Source organism: Glycine soja, chromosome 14 (assembly GCF_004193775.1).
Source record: "Glycine soja cultivar W05 chromosome 14, ASM419377v2, whole genome shotgun sequence".
In the NCBI taxonomy this organism is placed as follows: domain Eukaryota; kingdom Viridiplantae; phylum Streptophyta; class Magnoliopsida; order Fabales; family Fabaceae; genus Glycine; species Glycine soja.
In genome coordinates this window covers 46,290,056-46,298,989 of record NC_041015.1, presented here as the reverse complement: position 1 = coordinate 46,298,989, position 8,934 = coordinate 46,290,056, and the positions used below count along the sequence as shown (strand labels likewise).

Here is an 8,934-nt window from a genome sequence, read left to right as displayed (position 1 = left end):
TATCGACATTTTTTAACATTAAAATTATACCAATAAATATTCACATTACATAAAGATAAAAAGCTTTGCAAATAAACCATTTATACATAAATTTTAAAAATATTGTTTTTGTTATATATGAATTATATTTTTGTTAGTTTTTATATACATATGATTGCAAGACATATCTCGGATTGTTAGCTAAAATTAGTTTTCTTCAAGACATTCGAATTCACTTAACAGTGAGTTGTCTCCTTTTCTACTGTGTTTTCTATGTACATAAAAATCAAGATTTAAACTTCTAACTTATCACTTAAAGGACCCAAACTCGTCATTAGACGTATCAACCACATGTTAATTGCTATTAGAATATTAATTAATTATTTGAACTATAATATTATTTCTTTTCACATTATAATGTTAAAAAAATATAAAGTATCTATAAAAATTACCGTACCTTTAAGATTAAGCACTTAAAGTTTACCATAAGAGTTTACACAGGAGGAAATGCCCATGTTTTCAATTAACAAATACAGATAATATAAAATGCAATCCAAAAATTAAAATGAAATTCTATGAACATATGGATTCTATATATATATATATATATATATATATATATATAATGATGATAAGAAACCCAACTGATTTTTTTCCACATCCAACCTCATATCCTCAATCCTTGGAAAACAAACGATCAGAGGAACGTTCTCCCGCGTCAACTTCATCCTTCACCCTTGTTGCCTTAGGTGACTTCACCGAACCGGTCCTACCCCAAAACGGTGGGGTCCACATGAACCCCACCGGTCCAACCGGCCCTCCCCCACCGAACCGCTCGTACCTCCCCACACTCCCCGTCCGGTAACCCCTTCTCTCGCTGCTCTCCAGCTGCCATGTCATCCCGCAACTCTTCGTCCGGTTCAGCGTCGCGGATCGCACGAGCCGGTCCCGCACCTCTTCCGGCAACCGCAGCGTGAACCGCTCACAATCCTCACCCGGTCGAACCAACGAGTGACCCGTCGAGTGAGATCGCGGAAACAGCCTTGCAATGCCAAACCCGGTCGATTTAGACCGAACCGGACGGGCCCGGTTGGGATCATCTAAAACACGTGGAGGCTCCGTAACGATTCTGTTTTGTTCACCTTCGCGCTCCTCCACCGGGTTGATGTAATTCGGATCATGACCGGGCTCATTGGGCCCAATGGGCCGGGCCGGATCTGAAAGCTGAATCTCAACGGAAGATGGCGCGTCCTCGGGCTTGGGCGCGAGGTTGGCGCGGCAAACGGGACAAGTGGAGTGATTCGCCAGCCACGCGTCGATGCAATCGGAGTGGAACACGTGGCAGCACTTGGGGATCAAACGCAGCGTTTCGTCGTCGCGGAACTCGTTGAGGCACACGGCGCATTCCAGCGTGGCCCTTCCGATCTTCAGTGCCTTAACCTCGAAGTACACGAAGGTCGGGAACGTCTCTACCACCGCCGCGTCGAGGCCGCGGTGCTGCCGGCGCTCCATCCCGCCGGCGATCGCCACCGCCAGGTCGAGCCTCCCTCTGATCCTCCTCTCCGCGCATTGGCGCGTGTAGATAGAAACAAACCCAAACGCGAAGAAAACCACTACGAGGATTACCAAAACCGCAGCCATGGTCTTGTCGAACCTTAACCTCGTGAAAGGATCCAACGGTGGCGGTGGCGGCGAGTTTTGTAACTGTGCCGTAGCAGACGGCATAAGAAAAATAAGAAGAAGAACACAAGCACGAGCATGATCCAAATTCATCGACAATGGTGCTGGTGCAGGGCAATCCGTGTGGATGCCCATAGCTGATGGGTTTTTTTTTTTATGTTTTGCTGCAAAAGCAAGTGAATGGAATGTTTAGCGCATGAGAAAACCTAATTAATACCCACCGTACGTGTCAGTGATTGCACCGTGTTTTTTATTCCTTGTAAGATGGGGAATTCGGGAATGTTAATGATTTTGTTGGTAACAATAACATAACATAACATAAAGTTGTTGAGCACTTTTTGATGGTGATGATTAGAAGGAAAGAGAGAGACACAAAAGAATAGAGTGCAATAAGGGTGTTAAGGGGTTTGTATGGCTTTTGAGTAGTTTTTAATGGAGTCGTGGAATTTACGCTCTTGCGAGCAGGCACGATAGGTAGGGTAGACTTTAAATGATTGGGTTTTGGGTTTTGACTTCTCGTATCTTGATGGGCCCACAAACGTTAATTCTACATGTTTGCAGTTACTTGTGAATTGTGATACCTTCAATTCTCAAATGAGAGTGTTGTAACTCTAAAGTCTTAAGTCTAGATCTCCATTTAATTATGGTGCCACTGCTTGTGGAAACGGGGCTAGGAAGGGTTTAAATTGTTAATTGTTTATGTTTTCGTGTGTTTAATTGCAATTTTCTCTGTAATGAAATGAACAATGACCTTGTTTTTCTTTTTTTAAGATTGGATTGGATAGTGACCTTGTTTGTTGCGTACCATAATATACATTTGCGTCTCTTGGTCATTTTTTCTTGTTTCTCTCGATCGTGATGGAATATTTCTTCGCGGATGCTTTGAGAAATTAGTATTAATATTAGGATTATTTTAATTTGTTTTTAGAGTTGTTTGTATGCGCATTTTACACTTATTTTTATATATAGATAAGAGTAGTTTTTGTCCACGATCAGTATACGTTTTTTATATTATTATCTATATATTTAACTAATCGTAAATGATTTTAAATGAGATTTTTAAAATAAATATTATAAAAAAATTCAAAAAAAAATATTGTACATAATAACTTATAATTGAATAGCAATGTAAAAAATTTATATTAGCATTTGTAATTGATTCTAATTAAATTTTACATGAAAATACAAAAATATAAATACTTTAAATAGTTTTAAAATTATAAAACATATTTTGATTTAATAAAATTTTAGAAGTATTGATTGCAAGAAAGGTATTGCCCACTACCTGATTTCAATTCTAGAGTTATATATAATAACCTTTGTCCTAACGGAATAATGTACGTAGTAGTATTATAATCTTAGAGGCAGAATTTTGCAGCTTATAATAATTTTATTAAGTTGATTTAGATTAGTTGAATGTCTAATATAATGTTAGGACATCGGTGATCCTACACGTAAAAGTAGAGAACTTAAGAATATGATTTTCTGCAGTTATTTTACAACTACAGATCTGCAACGATGATATAATTTTAAATATGTCCATTAATACATGTTTAATATTTTCTTTATTAAAACTTAACCTTATACGACAATACATTTTCTTTTATGGTTGAGATTTGTTGTAGCTTTTAGCAAACCCCAAAGGATTCTTTCCCTAAATATATAGGTATTTTTTAGAAGGCCTAAATATATATATGTTAGACGTTCAAAATCATGTCAAAATGCATGTTAAATAATGTTATAACAAAAACAAACTAAAATTATTTAATTTTACGATATATTCCATCCATCTCTAATTATAAGACATAATGAACAATTTTTTTATTTCTCTTCTTATAAGATTTTATTTCACTGTTGTGTATTAATTATTTTTTAATTCAGAATTGTCTCTTTATCTCTTTTATAGAGATTGAAAAAGATAAATAGATTCTTAATAAAGTTAATGATAAAAATTTGGAAAAATATTATAATTATAGATAAATTTATTGCTAAAACTAAATTAATTAACTTTCTTAATAAACATAAATTAATCAATTATATCTTATAATTAAGGATGATGGGAGTATAAAATTTTATTTTTGGTGAACTTGACTATCCCACTAACTAGAAGTTAGAAACTATTCTCTCCTAAAAAAAACTTTTAAGGGATTGATTTCTACCGAAAGAGATTGATTCATATAAATTTTTTTTCACTCATTTTAATTTTTCTTTGTTAATTATGATCTTCATTTTTTTAATAGGTTCTTCTATATTTTTTGGTAGAGATTTTTTTTTAAAGTGAACAGACTTATATTATTTCATAAGAAAGATAGTCTCCAATTCAATGAGGAACTCATAATAAGAATGCTGACCAACTTGAACCTCTGTTGCTCTCGCTGGTGATGAACAATAGAGTTTCTTGTCTCCTTACATGGCTAACTTTGAAGTTTGATAAATCTTGAAGAAGTTGGTGGCACTGACTAATGATAACCCAAACTCTGAGTGGTCCACTCACTACTAAAAAAAATGTTTTTTTTACGACATGCCAACAGCAACAGGTCCAAAGAAATCGATGTAAAAGACAACACGGTGGCAGTCTAGTAAATAGGTGAATTGACAACGAAGATAATTTTTGAATAACTATGGTGAAATCGTGAGTTTAAGGACCGTGAAAAATCGTTTTTGAAGAGTGAGTTCAACGACGGGTTTTTGAAAACCGTTGTAGCTGAACCCATTGTACAAAGATGATTTTACAAAACAGTCTTAGAATGATATAAGTTATTTGTCGCACCTGGCTTGCTCATTGTTCTCTCAGTCTCATGCAGCTCTTTGTAACACTCAACCTCTCCTCTCACTCACGCCTAAGGTTCTTCGAGTCCTTCTGTTCGTCGTTGTCGCATTGCGCTCGAGACCCTAGAAGGTATGTAAGAACTCCCTCGAAGCCCCTTAATTTTTGTTTCTGTTTGAGTTTCTCCACCGTCGAAGGTTCTCTCTCTCACTCAAGTAACATAAATCGTGCAATGTGAGAGTAGTGAATTGTGGTTGCAGAGAAAAAATGGAGGGAACAAGAGCAGGAACCGCAACAGGGTCTTACAAGTGTGGCAAACCTGGTCACTGGTTACGAGATTGCCCTTTCTCCGCTCCCAATTCCAATTTCAATCTCAATCCAAACCCTAACTCTATCACCGCCACCACTCCCAATCCCAATACTCCAAATCGTTCTTCGTCTTCTTTCAAGCCCAAATCCGCCACCAAAAAGCCCAACATGCTCCCTCGAACAAAACCCAAACTCACACCGGAGCTTCTTCTCTCCGACGACGACCTCGGTTACGCCCTTCGCTATTTCCCTCGCAAGTTCAAATACTGTGGTCGTGGCCACGAGGTAATTATTCACTTTCTTATTCTTTTAATTTAACATACAGCGTGTAATATTTGTCACTGTTTGTGTTTTAATTTCAGTAACAATAATAACTATTTATTTGTAACTTTTTTTTATTTGTTTGTGCTCCCTTATTACTCTTTCAATTAGTTTGTTCACAAAGTAGAGAAAGTTGCTGCTACAAGGCGTGGAAAGGTACGCACTCTTTCTCCTCAGATGTCTATTTCTTTAGTGTTACATATTAGCATGCAACTATGCATAAATAAATATAAATTAAGTATGATACTGGATAGGGTCACACTGTTAGGTTAGGTGTCTGTATCCTGCCTATGTTGTCTTATTACTCCCTCCTTTTGGAAAATTAATTAACTTTAATCAACCTGGCTGTTAAATTGTACATAATTATCATGTGAATTTCAAACAATTAAGCAGCTATTAATTTGAGATCACATTTTTGGGTCAATACTTAGATGTAGTTCCTTTGGTGCTTTTGATGTTGTTCTTCAATTAAAATTTGAGTTTGTGTTTGGTAACCTGCAAAACAAAGGTATACCAAAGTGAAACCTTAATTTTGTTACAGTGATTAGTTGAAACTAATTTTCAACTGAGGGTGAAAATAAAGTACATTGGTATAAAAAAGGATTACTTTTTAATTCCAAATTCCCCACCTACTGGATCAATTGAGTGTGTAAGCACTCGCGTGTTTACCATGAAGGATTGCCTTAGCTGAAAGTTCCAGAGTCCTAGTTGCAAATTTCAAATTCTCTTTTGTGCCATTTGAAGTCATAAGCCTTTAGGTTAGCATTTACCTACTAAACTTTGATTCCCTTAACCTTTGACTCAATAGAGCTATGCTACACTTATCTGTAGTGGTTACTGAACAACTTTATGTTTGATTGTTCATGAAGTCTAAATCTTTGACTGGCTAGGCAATATGATTTAGTGGTTTTTGCTTTCCTTTTTTCTTCTTTTGTGTTTGGTATTCACTTTTTCCCCCTTATGTATAATGCTTGTCTATTCTTGATAGTTGGGTCATTTATCATTCTATATGAGTGGAAAGATATGAGTATGACAGTATTTTGAGTTACCTTGAAACTAAGGGCCAAAGAGGACTTTGAGGCTTAGGTGATGGTGTCAGATTTGATATGGGGGATTATGTATAACGTAAATATGAATGCCATAGTGAATCCATACATTGTCAATCTTGGAAGAGCAAACATGCCATAGTGAATCCATACATTGTCCATGTTGGAAGAGCAAATTTTCCAAGTAGAAATTTTTCATAGGCAATGTTTTTAACAACGGAAATTTCTGACTGCCTCTTAACTTTTTGCTAGTCTATGGATATTCTTCAGGTGCTAGTGGAAAGTGGAACAAGTGAGACTCTGCTCATATCTTATGCTTATTTCATATTTCTGTACAGAGCTATCTATGTAAAGTCTATTCTGCGTGTGTTTTTTCCTCTAATTTTGTTGGTTTGGCACATCAAGAAAGACACACGAGGAGCTATGAGCTGTCTCCATTGCCTATGGACATGTGCTTCTAAGGTCTATAAACTACCATTCCCATGAAGAACATTTCAATTCTGATCAGTAGTTAAACTTTTCCCTACACCAAAATCATCTCTTCACTAATGGAAGGTGGACTAAAGGGAAGCTCATTTCAAGATATGAAGTTTGTTTGTTGAAATGGGTGTTGGCTATGACCTTCATGGGTATTCTATTTTATTATTTTAGTCTTCTAGAGCATAAAGTTTAGTGAGTAAAGTGAAGACCAAAAGCTATGATTTTTTAATGAAATATAACTATGAGAATTCAATTCCTAATTCTTTTATAAAAAAATTGCTGCTTTACAGCAAAACTCAATTTTAGTCTCATTTATGTTGCCTACTTACATTTGATAGTTTCTAACATTCTTTTTTTTGTCTCTTCGAATTTTTTATATATTCAAATGATATTATTCTTAAAATATATAACAGTCAGGACATAATAGTTGCTGGAATGAGAACATGCAGAGATGCAATTGCTAGCAATTCAATTCCAGCTTTTGTAAAGGTATTTTTGAATTGAGTTTTAATTATTTATCCATTCATCCATTCTATACATTAAATCAAATTAATATTATTTTTTTCAATTAATGATCAATTAAATGAATTTTTTTAAAGAATTTTAAGTGAAATCCATATTCTCCTTATTCCAGTTAACTTGGTGCAGGTAGCATCCTTGGTGTTACATATGATCACATGAAACTACAAGTCAAACTGGGGGTGCCTCATCCTCTGCAAAAAAAACTTGGACAAGGACAAAATTAAGTGTGTGTTTCCATAGTAAGTAAAAGCACCTCAAATAAATAAGATCTTCTTCTCAAATTCCTATTCCATGTTATATACTTAGATACAACTTGTTATTGAAAAGTTCTATTTAAATTAAGAATTTCAGCGGAAAAATCATGAACTTTGATGCAGTGGATGGTGGACTCACTTGCGTATTATATTTTCATAGAACCCTGATATTTAAATTTTCAAAGATAAGAAATGTTATCTCTCATTTGCGTTATGCTATGGAATAATATATTCTCCAAGATGCTATTTTCATTTATTCTGGTTATGAAGATTTGAATTCTTTTATCTCTCATTTGCATTATGTTGTTAAGAGTCTTTTACTACTGTCTAGGTATTATGTATTTTATCAAACTATCTACCACCTAGAGATAGTTTGACATCATCTACCCCATCCCCATCTGCAATATCTATACCGGTCAGATCTTCCGATGTTGCACCTACACCATCTCCACTTCCAACTGAAGTTAGACCATCTCCATCACATTAAGATGCACGTGGACCGTCCCCGGTACCTACATCCACACCATCCCCATTCCTGATTGATGCACGTGAATCATCCTCGATACCTATATCCACACCATCTCCATCCTTGGCTGTAGCCAACATGCTTACAGATGAAGACGTTCCAAATTTGGCCATGGAAGACTCTCCCTCAATGATCGTCTTATGGTTACACTTATCAATGGAGCGTAAGTATGACAAAATTTATATAATTATCATTAAATATGATACATCATTTGATCTTTTACTTTTTCAGGAATTATTTTTTTTATTTAGGTTTCATCCATCTAAGGTTGCAACAAAGGATCATCAGGAACAATTTGGTCACCCTTGGCCTTCATAGGGAGCAATTCCAAAAGATCATCAGGAAGTTTTTTCCAGCATTTTAAAGTAACTTATCTTTCTGTAATGAATTAGTTCACTGGTTGAAATGGATAGTTATGCTGATTTTGTTTTATTTGATCTGAAATTGTAAAATTGGTATTTTTCTCATTGTGTACCATTTCATAACTTTGTCATTTTTTTAGAGAAAATTGGTCTGGAAGAAAATGAAATTAACAAAGCTTTTTACTTGAAAATCTCTCATAGACTTTCTAAGATGTTTAGGGAAGCCCAAAATGAAAATAAAATGTCATATTGGATTGGAGATCGTGTTTGAAACGATCTGTTATCACATTGGAATGCACCTAAGTATCGTTCCAAGTGTGCACAGGCAAAAAAAAAAATGGGCATCTAAAAAGGGTGCGTGTATGCACACAAGTAGTTCTATTAGCTTGCAGGATCATCCCATTCGCATGGTATGTACATTAAAACTATAATACATACTTGTTTGTACTTGTTTTATTTACCACTTAATGTTTATTTTATAATGTTTATTAATAGTCAGAGGAGCTTGGTCGACCAGTGTACGTAGATGAGGTCTTTTAGCAAACTCATTTACGAAAGGATACTGGTCAATTTGTCGATGATAGATCTAGGCGAATACATGTGAGACCATTATCTTTAATTTTTTTTTGCAATGTTGCAAGGTCCCAAAAGAAAGTTATTTGTAGAATGTCAAGAAACAGCGACAAAG

At 35.3% G+C, this 8,934-nt stretch overlaps 2 protein-coding genes across 7 annotated transcripts; one reads left to right on the top strand and one right to left on the bottom strand.

The window, feature by feature from the left end:
* Positions 1-419: 419 nt before the first annotated feature.
* LOC114384537 (RING-H2 finger protein ATL11-like) lies at positions 420-2,157 on the bottom strand. Its single transcript, XM_028344229.1, has one exon. The coding sequence runs from the start codon at positions 1,792-1,794 to the stop codon at positions 655-657; it is 1,140 nt and encodes a 379-aa protein (XP_028200030.1). The 5' UTR covers positions 1,795-2,157; the 3' UTR covers positions 420-654.
* Positions 2,158-4,334: 2,177 nt separating this feature from the next.
* On the top strand, positions 4,335-8,351 carry LOC114383717. 6 transcript variants are annotated; one of them, XM_028343445.1, is made up of 8 exons: positions 4,339-4,558; positions 4,687-5,020; positions 5,168-5,212; positions 6,355-6,731; positions 6,996-7,071; positions 7,231-7,343; positions 7,690-8,047; positions 8,136-8,351. In XM_028343445.1, the coding sequence occupies exons 1-4, from the start codon at positions 4,458-4,460 to the stop codon at positions 6,586-6,588; spliced, it is 714 nt and encodes a 237-aa protein (XP_028199246.1). In that variant the 5' UTR covers positions 4,339-4,457; the 3' UTR covers positions 6,589-6,731; positions 6,996-7,071; positions 7,231-7,343; positions 7,690-8,047; positions 8,136-8,351. The 6 variants fall into 6 exon arrangements, 5 of the variants coding, with proteins under 5 accessions (XP_028199246.1, XP_028199248.1, XP_028199244.1 ...); XM_028343447.1 differs by having other exon boundaries at positions 6,373-7,071; XM_028343443.1 differs by having other exon boundaries at positions 6,355-7,071.
* The last annotated feature ends 583 nt before the right edge of the window (positions 8,352-8,934 follow it).

Excerpts from the sequence above, each read along its gene's own strand:
- LOC114384537 (XM_028344229.1), bottom strand. The coding sequence starts at position 1,794 with ATGGGCATCCACACGGATTGCCCTGCACCAGCACCATTGTCGATGAAT.
- LOC114383717 (XM_028343445.1), top strand. The coding sequence starts at position 4,458 with ATGCAGCTCTTTGTAACACTCAACCTCTCCTCTCACTCACGCCTAAGG. Across the intron at positions 4,559-4,686 it reads TGCGCTCGAGACCCTAGAAG|AGAAAAAATGGAGGGAACAA; the intron begins GTATGTAAGAAC and ends TTGTGGTTGCAG. Across the intron at positions 5,021-5,167 it reads ACTGTGGTCGTGGCCACGAG|TTTGTTCACAAAGTAGAGAA; the intron begins GTAATTATTCAC and ends TCTTTCAATTAG.